Consider the following 18522-nt stretch of genomic DNA (forward strand, 5'->3'; position numbering starts at 1 on the left):
CTTGGTAGCAGTCATCCTTTTTTGTTATTTATTGTCCAACTAAATAACTCCAAAATATGTTATATATATAAAGGTTTTCATTGTTGGTGATATTAATGTATATTGTGCTACTAAACCAGTGGAGAAGGATGTTTTCAAACCTGCTCTATGCTTTCAACCTCTTGCAGTCTGTCACCAAACTCATTTTAAACTGACTTACTTTGATCTGACGTGGGCCGGACCAGTAAAACTGCCCTTTCTGTTAGTGTAACAAAGTCTAACTATGCATTTAATCTGTGGGATAAATTCATATAAGAAGAATAAGAAGTGTAATTTTAAAATGTCTCAGTTTGTCTACACGGTAAAGAAATGCTGCTGTAGTGTCAGCATGACTGTTTGGTCCTAAACTGTAAGAAAAAGACCGATTGTAAAAGAGAGAGAGAATATATGGTATACTGGATAGTTTAAAGAAAACAGGAACTTTTCCATTATTTATTTGTTTAACTATTGCCTAATTATTTATGTTTGACACCCCTGACTTAGAAGAATAGTATTTACGGCAAATCGCGGGCTGATGTTGCGTGCAAGTTTTTAAAGAGTTCCGTTTAAGAAGTTGTTTTATTTTGAAGGAGCTATTGTGTTTCCGGTCCTGTGGGGACGCGGACCACAGTGAAGAGCGTCGCACTAGCGCAGAGAGGTCTGTGTCGGACCCGTAAGATGAGCAGGTGAGTCCAACAGTGACCGGGACTGACCGGGACCAGCGCTGGTCCGGGCGGTCCTGGCGCTGCAGCTGCGGTTGTTACCGGTCCGGGTTTGTTAATGTCATACAGGTGCGCGCTGACAGGGAAACATGTAAAGTACTCAGATTCCAGAGCATAACCTGTAACCTACTGGTTACAGAGGTGGATTACAGTAGTTTGGACGGAGTCACGAGCTGCCTCCTCCAGAGAGGACAGAGTTCAGAAGGGTCTCGCCTCATATTTAGCGCTCTGAGAGTGAGGACAGCAGCAGGAAAGCTCACCTTATCTTTTCACTGCGACTGTCACCGTTTTACCTGAGGGCCCGTGTGCACCAGTTCGTCCTGTTCTGCAGGTTGATTTGAAACGGGGAGTGCAAACCAACGGCAGAGACTGCATACCTGCACGCTGAAGGCTGACTGCACGGGGAGGTGGGGGCCGCTGCTCCATAACAACTAAAATGAAGAACGAGTGCACTTATGTGTGTTTGTGCTTGAACTCACACACTCAGGTGTGACACAGGACTGTGATTATACTGCTCTTCATCACTCTGACCTCTGTGTGTCCTCAGGAGGAGGAAGAAGACGCTCCGTCTGATGGTGGATTGACATCTGGGTCCAGGAATGGCTCCGTCTCCAGATCCTGATCTCACCATCGTCCTGATGGGACGCAGCGGAGTGGGAAAGAGCGCTTCTGGTAACACGATTTTAGGACGAGCAGCGTTTAGGTTGAGTGGAGGGTGGGGACCGGTGACGATGGGAATCCAAGAGGAAACAGGAACCGTTTTAGGAAAGTGGATCCGAGTGATCGACACTCCGGGAATTGTAAGCTCAAAAGAGGAACTGAAAACCTTCTGCCAGGGTCTCCTGCGGTCCTCCACCCCTCTGCTGTTCCTGGTGCTGGTTACGACTGGTCGTTTCACGGATGAGGAAAAGGAGGCTGTGCAGGCAGCCATCACAGTCCTTGGCGATGAAGGTCTGGCAAACAGCTTCCTGCTCTTCACAGGTGGAGATGAGCTGAACGTGTCACTGCAGGATCACATCAGCCAGTCTAAGAGAAGCCCGCTCCAAGACGTCATTAAGAAGTTCGGGGACAGGTATCATCTGTTCAACAATGAAGAGCCTCAAGACGAGGGGCAAGTGAGAGAGCTGCAAGTGAGAGAGCTGCTGAAGAAGGCTAAACGCCACAGGACCCGCGAGCTGCTGGGATTCAAAGCAGAAGGTACGTTAGAAACAAGCCCAGGCTCTCCTCAGGTGAGGCAGGCAGACAGGTGAGAGTTCAGGTCAGTCATCCTGACCTCTGACCTGTCAGGTGGATCACTGTTAGACAGAAGCAGTGAATCTATAAGAACCGTTCACATTTAGTCGGTTCAGTTTTGGACACATCAGTGTCGTCACCTCAGTATGAGGAGTAATAATCATAACATCAGTACGAGCCCCACGTTTGCCCTCAGAGGGCGTCGTGCTCTCAGCCACGAGGCTGTCGCTGCGTCAGGCTGTCGCTGTGTGGAGTAATGAGGAGACTGATTGTGAGGCAGCAGCAGTGTGAGTGCAGACAGGCTGTTTACCTGTCACTGCTCTTCATCATGTTCCTTCTGTCTGTTCTGGTCCAGGTGTCTCCATCGTCCTGCTGGGAAACACCGCTGTGGGCAAAAGCGCTTCTGCAAACACCATCATAGGCCGAGCGGCGTTTGAGTCGAGGGCTTCCCTCAAAGCGGTGACGACAGGAATCGGAGAGGAAACGGGACAGAGGTTTGGGAAGCTGATCACAGTGATCGACACTCCGGGACTTTTAGGATCAGAGGAGCTGATTGAAAAGTACTACCTGGGCCTGCCCCGCTCCTCCACACCTGTTCTGTCTCTGGTGGTGGTCAGAGTCGGTCGGTTCACCGAGGAGGACCGGCGCGCCGTGGAGACAGCGATCAGAGTCCTCGGGCCTCGGCGGTTTGAGAACAGCTACCTGCTGTTCACAGGAGGAGACGCCTTAAAGGACAAAAGTCTGCAGGACTTTGTTTCTGAAGATGAAGCAGGTCCTCTCCATCAGGTGGTGCAGAGGTTCGCAGGGAGGACTCACCTGTTCAACAATGAAGGAGGAGGACGAAAGCAGGTCAGAGAGCTGCTGCAGAAAGCAGGTAACCTTCACAGCTTCCTGTCTGCCCACAGCAGCTCATTTAAACCCTGTGATAACCTTCATATGCTTCTACACCGAGCCTGCATGCTGCGTTCAGGGGAACTAAGACAGGAAAACCTCGAGTGTCCCAGCTTTCCTCAGGACCCTGAACGCAGCATGTATTTATCTGTTAAAGAAGTCCCAAAAATCCACATGTCACATGACCCACGTGTGTCAGCATGGATCAGCTGATCCGTGCACACATATTTAATGACTGCACGAAGGAAAAGATTATTTTAGATCCTCAGGAAGTTTGATCGGTGTGTTCAGGGCCGGATGTCCATGTCTGTAACATGATGTTGTGTGTTTGTGTGTAACGCAGCACATACCTGTGACATACAGATGTTAGGTTTCATCTGCACATCAAAGGAAACTCATTTATGACCTCGCTGAGCCTCATTCCTCTGAACTTGGTGCACAAACTAGAGCTGTGTGATATGACGACATGATGAAGGTAAAACATCTCTCGTTTCATATTAGACTCAAACGTTAGAACAGGCTTTTCCCCGCAGCACGCCACGTGATAAATACAAAGAAAATGGCGGCCGTTCCAACATTCACTTCACGCAGGTCGAGCTGATCGAGATTCACTGAATTTACAGAAAATGTAAATTTTGTGATTAATATCATTGTCGGGACGATAGATGTGTGTCGGGATGTAAGGTTTGGTCATGTCGCACAGCTCCAGCACAAACACACCCTCACATGTAATTATTCACTGAGCTGCTCCTGCCTGAAGCTCCACGTTAGCTTGGACGGGGTTTCTCTCACTTCTGCCCTCAGTCAGATTCGTCTGAAGTGACTTTTCTACCTAAAGCTCAAAGAAACTCTGAAATCTGAGCTAAGATTCACTCCAGCTCACATTTTACAGTCTGGGGGATATAATGCTGGTCACTGGTGTCGGTCACTGGTGTCGGTCACTGGTGTCGGTCACTGGTTTCACTCACTGCTCCTCTTTAGACTCGGCTGAACGCTCTGCTGTGTCTGCTGCTGTCCAGCAGAGGGCGCTTTAAGCTCTCAGCTCCTTCATCATGGCTGCAGTTTAACATCAGCGTGTTTCTCTTCCAGGTGATCGTCTCATGGCGTCTCTCACACTGGTGGACAGGAGAGTCATTCTGATTGGTCTGTCTGGAGGAGGGCGGAGCTCAGCAGGAAACACCATCCTGGGATCGGAGCAGTTCCCGACAGGATGTGGGTTTGAACCGGTCCCAGCTGAGGTGGTCTCTGGGTCAGCAGCAGTGGAGGGCTGTTGGATCACAGTGGTCGACACTCCAGGATTCACAGCCAGAGACTCGGATGAAGATCAGCTGGAAAAACGCCTCGAGATGATTAGACAACAGTCTGATCCAGGACCTCACGCCGTGGTGTTCGTGGTCAGGATAGGCAGGATGTCCAGGGAAGACTCTGCACTCCTCACCGCTCTCAGAAAAATGTTTTATGTTGATGATGATAACTTCTCCATGGTGCTCTTCACTCACGGAGATGAGCTGAGAGGTCGGTCCATCGATCAGATGATCCAGTCTAACAGCTGTGTGTCTGCACTGGTCTCCGTGAGTCGTGGCAGATTCTGTGTGTTTGACAATAATCAGAAAGGAAACAGAGAGCAGGTCAGAGAGTTCCTCCGTCATGTAGAGAACATCTCAGAGAACAGAGGAAAACACTTGGACCTACGCGTACAGTCTGAGGGAATAAACTGGCTGAGTGGGGAAAGGGAGCAAATGCACAGTCACATGCACAGGCACTGGTACATAATACACATGATGCACATCTACAGAATGACTGTAAAGATCTGCTGTGGGTGTTTTTGCAGCACAGCCAGCCGTCTGGACAAACTCTTCAGAGAGCTGAATGTCTGACTGTGATTGGTGGATGTTGGAGGCGTCTGAGGAAATAAAAACCTGACTGGACTTGGTCTGCTTCCTGTTCAGGATCAGCAGTTTTCTGAAACACGATTGGCCCTCTGTACTGTAACTTTTACTCCAGTACAGTTTCATAGTACTTGTACTTTGTGTAAAACAAACATAAATACTTCAAACACTTTCCATCTGAATTGTTTGCATTAAGATCAGCTGACACATTAAAGTACAGAGACATGAATGAATCAACACGGTTATTGCCATGGTAACAGGTGTGTATCAGGCTCACATCAGTGATTTAATTTCTCCCTCACTGTGGAGGATCGTCCACCGTCAGCAAATTCAATCTAACTTTATTTAAAAAGCTTCTGTCCTGAAACAAACACGGTCACTGTGATGGGGTTTGTTTGTGACGCTTCCTCTCGTCGTCATTAGTTTCTCTGGTTATTGATCTGCAGCACAGGCTGTTAGCATGTAGCTCATCACAAACAAGAAGAAACCTGATCAGTGATCAATACCATCCAACCAGCAGGAAGTGATGTAGAGGTGAGTCGCTCTGATCCTGCAGTGGCTGACCAGCTGATCACCACAGAAGAAGAGTGAGGATGAGGACGAGCTAAAGCTCTTAGCTCAGGCACAGCTAGCCCGCTAACATACCTGTGTGTGGCGTTAAAGGTCACACAGAGAACAGTTTAAGCACATGAACCACACACCTGTACTTACGATGCAGGTGGTGGAAAAGATTAAATAATGTTTTATAATTTTCTCCTTATTCGTGCAGATAAAATAACAAAGACGCTCACACTGTCCTGCCCTGTTCACACCTGTTTGTGACGAATCAGGAATTGTATGAATACTTTTTGTCCTCTGTTGCTTAATTTCTGACAGTATGTCAAAAAAGACATTTGACAGATGTTAGAGCTGCTCCTTTATATAATGGACTAAAGTCACAGAGAATCTGATAAATCTGTAAAGAAAGAAAAAAACAATAACAGCTGCATGGATGAAAAATATCCCAGGATAAAGGAGTGGAAAAATTACCACAGGACTACAAAACGGACAGATTTCTGTTTGAATGGTCACCAGTGATAAAAACAATGTTCTGGATTTAACAGGAAGCCAAAACAGGAGAAATCTGCTCTCTCTTTCTAGTCCCTGTCAGGACTCTTGCTGCAGCATTTTGGATTAGCTGAAGGCTTTTCAGGGAGTTTTTAGGACTTCCTGATAATAATGAATTACAGTCGTCCAGCCTGGAAGTAATAAATTCATGAACTAGTTTTTCAGCGTCACTCTGAGACAGGATATTTCTAACTTTAGAGATGTTGCACAAATGGAAGAAAGCAGTCTTACATATTTGTTTAATATGTGTGTTGAAGGACATGTCCTGGTCAAACATGACTCCAAGGTTCCTCACAGTGTTACTGGAGGCCAAGGTAATGCCATCCAGAGTAAGAATCTGGTTAGATACCATATTTCTAAGCTTTTCAGGGCCGAGTACAATAACCTCAGTTTGATCTGAATTAAGAAGCAGAAAGTTAGCGGCCATCCAGGTCTTTATGTCTTTAAGACATTCCTGCAGTTGAACTCATTGGTGTGTGTTATCTGGCTTCATGCACAGATAGAGCTGGTTTCAGTTCACTTTGTCACAGGAGACTTTCCACAGACACACAGAGAGAAACTCAAATGACAGCAGAAACGTGTGTGTGTGTTCTCAGGTCATGGATCCAGATCTCACCATCGTCCTCCTCGGTAGAACCGGAGTGGGTCAAAGTGCTTCAGCGAACACTATTTTAGGACGAGCAGCGTTCGAGTCAAAGACTTCCTTCAAAGCGGTGACGACAGGAATCAGCGAGGAAACGGGACGAGTGTTTGGGAAGCTGTGGTGGACACGCCGGGAGTTTAAGGTTGGGGTATCAGCTGAGAAAGCTCTGTGGGGACGTCCTTTGGTTCCTCAGACCTCGCCTGTTCCTGCTGGTGCTGAGCGTCGGTCGGTGGGGTTTATAACAGAAAAGCTGTAAAATAATAAAATCCTGTGAAAGTTCCTAAATGTTTGGCCTCATTTACATTTTCCAAAGATGTCCAGTGGGCCGGGTGGGGGTCTTTGACAAGCCAGTTGTGGCCCCCAGGCCTGATGTTGGACACCCCTGTGCAGACCAAAGATCACTCAGTGCTGAGAGCAGCTGCTGCTCCATCAGCAGGAAGCTCTGACATCAGCTCTCACAATAAAAAACGGATGTTCGTACAACATATTATCATGTTATTACAATATTGTAATAACATGATAATATGTACAAACATGAAACCATATGTTAGAACGATAAAGGTTTCATGTTATAATGTGATACAGCTCTATGCTTCCGTAACAGTCCACTTACTAACACTTTTGTTTTTACGACTCAAGCTTCATGGAGTTCATGTTACTGTTCTGAGTGTAAGTGCAGCTTCACCAGCAGGTGGAGCCACTGCTTCAGACAAACTTGAATATTGTTGTTTAAAAAGTAATAAACACTGTTTTAGGGAGCACTTTGATGAGGTTAATAACTAAAAAACCATGCAGCGCTTGTGACATTTGCATTTCTTCAACCAATCAAAATCTTTCATCAATATAAAAATGCCTCACAGACCCAAACAAAGTCAGGTCCCTGATCCGCACAGGTTCAGGTTTTTGGGGTCCTCACAAGGATAGAAGAACAAGTTCATGTGTTTGTGTCTGTGTGGGTCAGCTGTTGTCCCGTACTGTTGGTGTGAAACCAGATCCAGGACCTTCAGAAAGCTTGGAGGGGAAGGACCGTGCTGCACACGGCAGTCAGAGGGAGGAGATAATGACGGAGTGGAGGAGTGTCTGTCCGAGCTCAGTCTGCTCAGCAGTTAGTCTCAGTGTGTCTGCCTCACAGAGAGCCTCACTGTCAGCATGGAGGAGCGTCGCTGTGGATTATTGATCATCACCTTTCTGCTGCACGTCCACTGTTTGCACTCAGTTTACATCACCCAGAGCACAGGTGAGACTCTCCTCTAATACTTCTCATGCTGCAATACTGACATTGCAGTACTGTTGATTCTATCTGCACACCAGTTACACAGCAGCTGCACTGATGCAGTAACACTCCTGCTCTTCTTCTGTGGTGGTTTCTATTCAGTGCTCTGCGTGCTGACCTTTGAACTGTGCAGTCAAGGTCAAAGTCAAACAGTCCATCAGCACACTGACCAATCACAGAGCGGCTCTCGGTGTGAGGCCCCTCCTCTGCACGTTTTCCCAGTAAATCTCAGTGTTTACGTGTTTCAGACGTTTGGGGAATGTGAGCCATCCAGATCATATTTCATCAAATCCTCACTGTGTGTGTGTTTGTGCTCACATTCCTGCTACATGAGGACCAAGCCTTTACACATCACAGTGGGGACACTTCTACAAATTGGGGACCTTCACATGCAGTGAGGTTCAGGAGTGAAGTGTTATTTGAGTCCTCGTGTGTGTGTGTGTGTGTGTGTGTGTGTGTGTGTGTGTGTGTGTGTGTGTGTGTGTGTGAGAGACCTCCATGACCTCAGACAGAGCCCACTCGCCCTTCCTCTTCATCAGTGTAGGTACAGCTCACAGACAAACAAAGGTTCATCTTTCTATACGTGAGGACCCTCGTCCTGCTCTCTAATCTCCACCAGGACAGAAACGTCCTCACAGAGCTGCTCTCAGAGTAAGACTGTGTCCAGCCTGAGCTGATGTAATCCTGTAGAAACTGTCCTGTGTGGGAGGATCAGAGGTTTTAGTGTTTATTTATTTATTATAACATCTGGATGAAACAGCTGGAGTCGTGTTATAAATGATTAGTAATGTCTTTGAAGTAAAACACACAAACCACAGTCAGCTTTGTACCTGCCCACTGGTTTCATGATCACCATTAAATAATCCTCTGATAACAAAAATTTAAAATATCTTTTATTTAAAATGTCTTTGTCTGAGTATGTTAAAGACGTGGCCGTGTAAAAAGAAAACACAGCACAGAAGTGTTTCAGGTCATAAACTCATCTACACGCTCTGTGAGAGGCATCCAGTCAGAGTCCAACCACAGGATGCTCTCAGTCTTTGGCTCCGCCTCCTCATATGCTCTGTTGGTACAGTGACCTAACAGGAGCCATGTTATCGGTCACATGATGTCATTAGAAAGGCTCCAACAGCATAAACACGTCTAGAGGCCCAGCTCAGGTGAAGCTAGAAGACCACCTGTCAGAGGCCACGCCCCCAATGATGCAAACATTAAGCCTTAATCAAATCTAAACAGGTTTGAATTATCACTAGAGACTCCAAACATGTTTATTTTAATATGGGAGTCTATGGGACTGACTCAGTGCTGCTCCTGCTGGACGTCAGAGGAACTGCAGGTGTGAGGTTCAGGTGTTGTCGGTCTGAATGTTCAACAGTAACGTGTTTGTTTAAATAACTGAAGGTTTTATTGTCTTCAGTCCTGAAACAGACGCTGCAGGAGTGACTGACTCTTCTTCTTCTTCTGCAGATTCTCTCCATCAGGTTCTGTCGGAGTTCGCCATCATTCGTCCAATCAGGACAGACTCAGAGGGGCGCTTCCTGTCAGGTTCCATCTCAGCTCGCCAGCTACATCGCAGGAAAAGACACGCCCCCTCACCAGAGGACACACCCACTGACTTTAAAGACATACATAAGGGCACACCCTTTTCACAACAGGCTCCGCCCAGTCACGGTTGGTGGGGGCAGAGTCACATGACAGAGGAGGCAGAGCTTTTCTATAATGTGACTGCCTTCGGGAAGGAATTGCACCTACACCTGCATCCCAACTCTCGCCTCGTCGCCCCCACCGCCACCATGGAGTGGGAGGAGTCAGGACAGCACCACTCTCAGCCAATAGAAGACACCGGCTGCTTCTACATGGGAACTGTGTCCAACATGGAGGGTACGTCAGTCGCCATCAGCAACTGTGATGGACTGGTATGTATCACATGACCCAATCGTCTTACAGCTGTTTGATCAGAGCAAAGGTTCCCAATCTCCAGGTCGTGGACCAATCCTGGGTCATGTGAACTTAGTCACAGGGTCCCATGTAATCAGTGCCTGAAGAAGAAACTCTAACACGGTTCCTGCACTGTGACTTAAGTGAGCGGTAGTGTCAGAGCTGCGGGAGGGTCCACAGGTCACTGAGCATCCTCAGCTGACCTGCCAACACCATCACCAGGGTGGAGTTAACGGCGTGACCTCCACCCTGACGAGTTCAGAGGAGATGGGACTGTGGACGTCCTCCTCGTGTCTCCGAGGAGCTGAAACAAAGTCAATGATCGGCTCGTTCAGTGGTCACATTCACAGATGTTTCTCCTGACACCATCCTTCAGCTCTCTGCGGGTTTCTTGTTTTCGCTAACATTTAGCTAACGTTTAGCTAACGTTTAGCTATCGCCTGGTCGTTATGGCGTAGAGAATCATCAGCACAGCAGGCTGTAGACATGCAGGTGGTTCTTTCTACAGCTCACTCTAAAGAAACAGATTTATTTAATTATCCCACAGAAACTCACTTCAGCACCAGTAGAAAAGAAATAGAAAAAAATAGAAAAAGTAAATGAGTGAATAGCTTCAGCAGTGTATCAAACAGCTTCTCGGGTGTGTTCTTTCTACAGCTCTTCTGCAGTAAAGGTTTGAACGTGTTTGTGGCGTTCTGTTGTGCGGACAGCGCTCGCCTCACCGTCACCGCTGTCTAAGTCAGACGCTCACGTCCTGTTCATCACGGTCCTCTGATGCTGACGGTGGTGAGCTGAGCGAGGCGTGTTCTCAGTCATGGACTGCTGTTACTACAGTGCTCTGTGACTCAGGCTTTCATGAATAAATATCACACGATTGTTAAACAGTGATGAGGCTCGTCAGCGTGGCGATGGAGCAGTGCTTCATACACACTAAAGCACACTAAAGCCCGCCCACAGGAACGTCTGCAGGACTTTAATGAGCAAATCAGGCGACCGTCTCAGGTTTCAGTCAAACATGAACATCTGTCACTAACCTGAGACATCACATGAGCCAAAGCATCAGGCGTTTCGTGGGTGACATCAACCAGTGACTCACCTGAGTCACCTAACAGGCTTCTGTGATCCCACCTGTCAGGTGACTCGAGACATGGACAGGTAAAACACAGACATTGGTTTCAAAGTGACTGTAGGGAGGAAACATATCAGCCCCAGAGGAACGTGTCCCCGAGTCAGGCAGGAGAGTTTTATTTCTTTTGTCCTCTCAGAGACGATTTAAGGATGTAACATCATCATCGTCATCATCGTCGTTGTCCTGAGCGAGGAAGCTGCAGCTGCTGATGGATGCAGATGTTTCCACAGCTGTCGATGTGTGTGGAGCCTCCTGATTTTCCACGGCAGCTGAAAGCTTCAGTTTGAGGCAGGAGGAGCGTCTGATCCAACCATCTACAAAAAAGATTTTAAACAATAAAAGTCACGAATGTGGCTCACAAAACTTTCAAAATAAAAGCTTTTAAGTTCATCAGGGAGTCAGACAGAAACAGAGAGGACGCTGTAAAACGTGGCGCGCTGAGACCTTCGCTTCGTACAGCGTGGGCCGAGTCACTGAGTGAAGCCAGATGTGGAGGACAGATGTGAGGCGTAGGAGGAGGAATGAGGAAGCTGCAGGGAACAAACTGCAGACTCATCGAGGTGGACACAATAACAGGAACACCTCAGCACTGAAGCTCTGATGGAGTTTACTGCAGGAGCAGTGCATGATGGGAAAAGTCTTACTCGGTTTATGATTTTATATTTCCAGCTCCGGCATGTTTACTGCTGACTCAGAGCACGACTGAGGCTTTAGAGCTGACGCTTCTCACTCAGAGCTGCTAATGATGATGGATGCACAGACCCACAGATCCACAGATGCACAGACCCACCCTGCTAAACATTGGATGTCTGATAGACGTGCAGATCAGACCTTTTGGGTGCTGTTAATAACCCCTTGAAGTGCTTTCCTCTGAGCCTATCCCAGCTGTCATAGGGCGAGAGGCGGGGTACACCCTGGACAGAGAGACAGAGAGACAGACAACCATTCGCGCCCACATTCACACCTATGGGCAATTTGGATTAATCAGTTAACCTGTCCCCACTAACTGCATGTCTTTAGATGGTGGGAGGAAGCCGGAGTACCCGGAGGGAACCCACGCAAACACGGGGAGAACACGCAAACTCCACACAGAAAGACCTGATGGTGGAACTGAACTCAGGACCTTCTTGCTGTGCAGCAACAGTGCTAACCACCGTGCTGCCCCTGAAACTGTGTCACTTACTGAAATGTGCTGAAATATTAAAAATGTTTAAATCCTTGTTGAATGTTAAATATTAAGGGTTAGTATTCAGAAAATGTTGGAATTTCTTTTAAAAGGAGTACGACGTGTTTAATAAATGTAAACGAGTGTTGGCATTATATTTATCAGCGCTGTGTGGAGCAGGCAAAATCTGGACTCTAACTCCAACCTGAGCTTTACTGCTGGAATCCAAGCAAAACAAAACTGGGAGACGGGAAACAAACAAACTGATAGAGAAAGAGAGACATCACAACACAGGACATAAAGACACACACGGGAACAACCACAGGAGGGAACACATCTGAACATGACGGACACCAGACACGAGACTATCAAAGTAAAACAGGAAGTACTGGGAGAACACACAGAGACACAGGCTGACCAAACCAGGAGCAGAGGGAGGAGAGAGAGGGTGAGGGGTGAGATAGGGCGAGGGAGACTGTGAAACAGAAAACTTGGCAACATGAAGACGAACCTGACTTACCCGGGGAAACGCTGAGGGAAGGACAGAGACATGAAGAGGACCAGAGACTAAGGAAACAACCTGAACTAGGAATAATGAAATAACTCCAGAGTGTACTAGGAAATATAAACACAGAGAACATGATGATAAATAAACAAGAGTCCGAATCACCACAAACACAAACCCTGGGTCAGCGAGCTGGGAAACCTGACAATCTATCTTTATCCTGTTTTATTGTGAAAAGCTTTGTAAGAGGAAGTTTGCGGTGGTCTGTATGAACCGGACTATCTGCTCGGTCTTTGTTGATGCTCACATTTTGAAACTGTCTGTGACAGTTCTGTGACACATCCACAGAGCAGCTGCTCACTGTTTTAGCTAAAGAGCTCACGCCATCTTGGAGACGTCCAATGATCTCTCTGCAGTCCTTCACACATGATGTTTCTCTACAGCAAGCCTATTCAAATGGCGGCCCGCGGGCCAAATGCGGCCCAGAAGCAACCTGCGAGTGGCCCTGCCTGTGGTCCTGGCAGAAACACAGAGAAAACGCAAAAAATTAATTCATTAATTTTTAAAAAATTAATTCATTAATTTTTAAAAAATTAAAAAATTAAAAATTCCTACAGTGTAGTGTAGACTTTGAATGCAACACTCCTAGTAGCCTAGCAATATTTAACCCACAATTCACCGAGATGTAAACATATTAAACAATCATCGTAATATATGATGCGACGACAGCATGTCTTTCTCACTCCAAAAGCGCAAAATTGACAATGAACCCTGCCTGGACTGACAAATACTTATTCATTTTACCGCCAAATCCAAATGTCAAACCAATGTGTTTAATTTGCAGTGAGTGTGTTTGCTGTACTTACGAAGGCACCACAATGACAAACACCAGATTTTCTACACAAACTTTCCAGAGCAATCTCAGGAGACTTAGACTTAGTTCCTCCTAGGCCGGGCGGCGCATCGGGCAGCTAGTGATCTCCATCGATGTCGGTCAGCAGTGACTGCTTCAGCTTCGTCCCAGGCAATGTCGACAGTTCTCAGATCATCCATGAATGTTCAACGCCATGTGGTCTTTGGTCGGCCTTGCTTTCGCTTGCCAGTGTGTGGACGCCATGTCATGGCAATCTTAGCTGGGCAATGAGGGGGTAGGCGTAAAATATGGCCCGCAAAGCGGAAGCGCCTTTCTGCAACAACATCGGCTAATGGGCGGGTGCCTGCTCTTCGTAGGACCTCCTCATTTGTTATTCGGTCCCGGTAGGAAATTCTCAGGATTCGCCGCAGGACACGTTGTTGAAGCACGTTCAGGTGTTGAATAATTGCACTTGTTGAGCGCCAGGTTTCACTAGCGTAAAGTGCAGTAGGGAAGACGATAGAGTTCAGTAGTCTGATCTTGACCCTTACATTCAGGGAGGTCGAGTTCCAAATAGGTTGGAGACGTCGCAGGACACCAACTGCCTTCCCTACTCTGGCGTCGACATCCCGATCAGAGACCCCGTCATTCGAGATGATGCTGCCAAGATATGTAAAATTCTCCACTTCTTCAGCACGTTGTTGGTTGATCATGACAGGAATGCGGGCACGTGCATAGTCAACTCGGAGTACCTTGGTTTTTTTGGCGCTGATTCTTAATCCAACTTTCGTCGCCTCCCTCTTCAGGGCTGCGGTCAACTTTTGGAGGTCTTCCTGAGTCGAGCCCAGCAGGGCGATGTCATCTGCGAAGTCCAAGTCAGTGAGATTACACGCTTTGTGCCAGGGCACACCGATGCCAGCTTGGTCAACTGATCGTCGCATGATGAAGTCAATTACCAACAGGAAGAGGAAAGGGGATAGCACGCATCCTTGTCGCACGCCAGTATTGATCTCGAAGAAATCTGTGCAGCCGTCATCCGTCCGGACACAGGAGAGGGCTGCAAAAGTACAGTTTAACTGCGAGTTTAATAATCTTACAACCGGAGTTGTACTACCATGGTGAGGGTCCTGTACAGTCCAAGAGAGAGCGGCAGCAGCTTCCCTTCGTGTTTGCTTCTTGGCGAAGAAGAAAAGGCCTTTCACAGATTCTGAAACAGTGAAATACTGCATGCTGGCCGTGGTGGATGCGGTGATAAGTGACGAAAAAATTAAAGTAAGTGTGACATATGCTATAAAAAACGTACCCCTGTCAGACAGTTCGTAGAGTTGAAGTTCTGGCGTCAGACGAGTTTGAAATGCTGTTAGATGACCTGAGGAAAACTGATGTAATATCTATAGCAGGAGATGGGTTCACAGACAGAACTGTTAATGCACAGTTGTGCATATATGTCCGTTTTTTTGGATGGGAAATTGCTCGGCTTGCTACCGTTAGAGCAGGGCTCTAGACTAACTTTTTGCCATGGGCGTACCGGTACGCCTAACTTTAAAAAGTTAGGCCTACCGCCACAAAAGTTAGGCGCACACAAATTTTATAATAATTGATATAATATAATGTGTTTTTCTGGATACACTGTGCTTTTCCAGCATTCAAAGACTGATGACACCGCGTCAGAGCACTGGCTATGAATTTCAGAAGGATCAGGCCTTAACAGAAAAGTTAGCAATAGTTCTTTTCCTATTACAGCTACATCCACTTCTGTCGTGCCTAGGCGGCTCATAGGGCTGGGTATCATCACTGATTTCTATAATCCACTCGATTCTGGTTTTCAAAGTCCCGATTCGATTCAACTTAGCCTCAGACAGTCAGAAATATTATAATTCTGATCATTTATCAGCACTGACTTCATCAGAATTGTGAACATCACAGCAGATGCCTTTGTGTGAAAGTAACTGAGAATAAAACAGAAAAACATGGAGATTTTCCTGGTCTGGCTTTTTATAGCAGATAACCTTAAAAATATTCTACAATGTTCTGCATATAAAGTTTAAATTTCTTCAGTATTGAACAACAGAAAAAACAGGCTTTCTTGTCCGAGGTCATTTAAGTGAAGAAAGAAAAAGACAGCAGCCACAGCGCTGTGAACAACGGTAGACTGGTGGGTAATAAGCCAATGAATAATACAGAAAACAGAGATTGGAGACGGAAACTGTTCTTGAAGTACAGAGAGAGAGAGAGAGAGAGCTAGCTGTGCATGGAGTGTGATTTTAATAGTCGTGGAAGCAAAACAGCAAAATTCATGACGACATTGATCAAATGTGAAGCGCAGTTTGCTGCTTCTTTTGCTGCTGGCTCGGTGGATTTTGGTTGGAGAGACAAAACCTGCAGCTCAGAATCAGCGCAAAAAGACGTAATCACAGCGCGGACCGGACACATCGGATTCGCTGAGCTCCGACAGCGTGTCCGTCTGCGGGCCGTCGGGTGAGAAAGCCGAGAAAGACGAAGCTGATTCTGATGCGTCGGTCTGTGTTTACGTCTTTGTGTGGAGTCCGTGTACCTGCTCTCATCTGCTGTTTGGTTGTTGTTGAAATGGTTTTGTGAGCTTTAATCTGAGAATCTGGTGTTTCTGGCAAAACACAGTTATATTTAAAAGTCGATTCAGGATTTAATGAATTGATATCACTTTATTCAAGCTACTCACCTCCCACTTCCACCTGCACTTTCAACTGGACCACGGCCAATCAGAGAGGTCCCGCCCCTGACTATCTCTGATTGGTTTAGTCCAATTAAAGTATTAAAGTTAGGGGCAAAATGTGTGTCTGTTGCTGACCACAGGGAAGGTTGCAGATTTTTTTTTTTTTGCTACCCGAACAGTTGGTCGCACAGGTGCAACCAAATATTTTTTTTAGTCGCACCACTGAAAGATTTGGTCACAAATGCGACCAAATTGGTCGCACTCTAGAGCCCTGCGTTAGAGGGACACACAGCTGGCAAAATAATGTTTGAGAAGATTTCAGCTCTTTTTGAGGAAAATGGTCTGGATATGAAGCGTGTCTGTATACTTGTGACGGATGGGGCTCCATCCATGGCAGGAAAAGTGAGTGGTCAGCAAAATATTTATTTTAATTTGAAAGGGAATTATCAAAATGTTTTTTTTAATATTATTATTTCAAATGTGCAAAAAAATAGTTTAGTTATAGCTCCCTTTTTAAATGGACCTTTTGGTGTGCATTTGTGAGAGGTCACCAGATTTACAGGGGGAAAAGGAATAAAAAAAATTACTTGTTTTTCAGTACAGTTGTGTGGGTTTGAAATTGATCATGATCTGCTGCTTACTGGCTGCAAAAAAATATCTGGCCCAGATAAATTCCTCGGTTTGAAAATCTGGACCAACTAACTTCTTAGTTGAATAGCCATGCTCTACAGCAACAAGTCCTCCTCCCTCTGGAAACACAGGACTACAGTTCCTGCACACGTAGAAGCACGACGTCTACAATGAGTCTAAGTTTGTCGTTGAAAAGACATCCACCACGATCACATCTGGACTCTAAATAGGCCGCACACTGAGGTCATAGAGACGACGCTAGACGTCAAAAATAAGACGTCACCTGGCGTTACAAAAACACACCTTCAGTGGACCAAACCTGACGAATAAAAGACGTGACTGTGCAGTGGGACAGACCCACGGAGTCTTTATCTGATGGACACGTTCTTACTTTCTCATAAGCACAGCTGTGAGCTCTGCTCTTCAGTTTTATCATCTGATTCCTCCAGATGTCTGTGAAGGTAGAGGATCATCAGGGGTCCTTTTGTCCCCCTTTGAGGGGGGGGGGGAAACTCCCACAGGGCTTAAATCTGGGACTCTCCACCATTTGACCCAAGAACTGAAGAAGCTTCTCGGATGAGAGGTGAAACGTCTTCAAGCAACTTAAAGAAGTCCAGACGCTTTTCTTTCCAAGCTCCTTTGAGTCCTCCAGGTGTTCCTTCCTGGCACTTGTTGGCTCACCTGTTTCATTCCAGGTGTTTAATTGGTTTTACTGGTATCACCTGTTCCTCTTCAGGTGTTTCCTTTGGGCAAGGCAGTAATCTGACCCTCACTGTTCACTGCATCGGTCTCTGGAACAATGATACTGTAAAAATGCTGAAGTATTGCTGACTGATGCTGTAATAATAATCGTTCAGACTGATTAATGCTGGCTCAGATTAACGCTCTCGTGTCTCCCAGGCAGGGATGATCCGCACCGGCGAGGAGGAGTTTTTCATCGAGCCGCTGGATCGATGGAGGCTGGGAGGAGCAGGAGGAGGAGAGGAAGAGGAGGTGGAGGGGCGGCGGCACATCATTTATCGCTCCTCGGCCGTGAAGAAGAACTCAGCTGTCAATCACACAGCTGATGACTTCGTCCAAGGTGAGACTCAGACTGAAACGCTGCATTTCAGATTAGCTGACGCTTAAAAGCGTTCCTCGCTTCATGCTCGCTCCTCTTCTGCAGAGCGAGCTCGATGCTGACGCACACTGCTGTCGTTCTGTGGCAAAAACAAAACAGATAAAAACAGAGTCCCACAGAGAAGCAGGCAAACACTCAGGTCTGTTTCCATGCCACGCCCCCGTGTGATTAACACACAAACAGCCTGTTATGTGTTTGATGTTTGAAGTCACGTAAAATGAAGTCTGTTAAACCAAAAGTGTCATGATCCTGGGTTTTATAGTCAGTGTTTCCTGTTTGATGTTGTAGTTGTCAGGTTGGATCTTTGCCTGCGTATGTTTTGATCTTGTTCGTCTTTCCTGGCGTCTGGTCTCTCCCATGTCTGGTTTCTGTGTTATCTCTTGTGTGTAGTCAGCTTTGTCTCTATTGTTACTTTGGCCTCTCAAGTACATGTGTATCGGTGTGTTTGTCACTTCCTGTTTTATTTTGACAGTCACTTGTCCTGTGTGCATCATGTTCAATTAGATCAGACCTTCCCAAAGTGTGGAGCCCGCCCCCTCGGGGGGGCACAGAGCCATGGCAGGGGGGGCGCGGTATGAGAAGGCAAAAAAAGAAAAAGCAAGGCTTGGACACTGCTAGCACGGCGCCTCCACAAACGCAAAGCAGGACATGAAGCATCGCTGAATATGTTTCCAAACCAACTTCATTCTAAGCCAAAGACTAGAAAACATGGTG

At 46.6% G+C, this 18522-nt stretch overlaps 2 protein-coding genes across 5 annotated transcripts in view; both read left to right on the forward strand.

Annotated features, from left to right (window-relative positions):
- Nucleotides 1–620: 620 nt before the first annotated feature.
- LOC309716418 (GTPase IMAP family member 8-like) lies at nt 621–4741 on the forward strand (the record flags this gene model as incomplete). The annotated part of the gene is made up of 4 exons (XM_082550214.1): nt 621–704; nt 1291–1937; nt 2329–2847; nt 3954–4741. Exons 2-4 carry the CDS (start codon nt 1340–1342, stop codon nt 4739–4741), a joined length of 1905 nt encoding a protein of 634 aa, XP_082406340.1. The 5' UTR covers nt 621–704; nt 1291–1339.
- Nucleotides 4742–7554: 2813 nt separating this feature from the next.
- LOC309715198 (A disintegrin and metalloproteinase with thrombospondin motifs 2-like) overlaps nt 7555–18522 on the forward strand; it is a 31023-nt gene continuing 20055 nt past the window's right edge. Inside the window, exons 1-3 of one of the 4 annotated variants that reach the window (XM_082548097.1) lie at nt 7555–7740; nt 9244–9692; nt 17589–17769. In XM_082548097.1, coding sequence (XP_082404223.1) covers nt 7653–7740; nt 9244–9692; nt 17589–17769 — 718 coding nt within the window. In that variant the 5' untranslated portion in view covers nt 7555–7652. Of the gene's footprint in view, nt 7741–9243; nt 9693–14164; nt 14639–17588; nt 17770–18522 lie in introns of those variants that run through there. The other 3 variants (XM_082548100.1, XM_082548099.1, XM_082548098.1) reach the window with 3 other exon arrangements.

This window comes from Aulonocara stuartgranti (assembly GCF_965226115.1).
Source record: "Aulonocara stuartgranti genome assembly, chromosome: 10".
NCBI lineage: Eukaryota > Metazoa > Chordata > Actinopteri > Cichliformes > Cichlidae > Aulonocara > Aulonocara stuartgranti.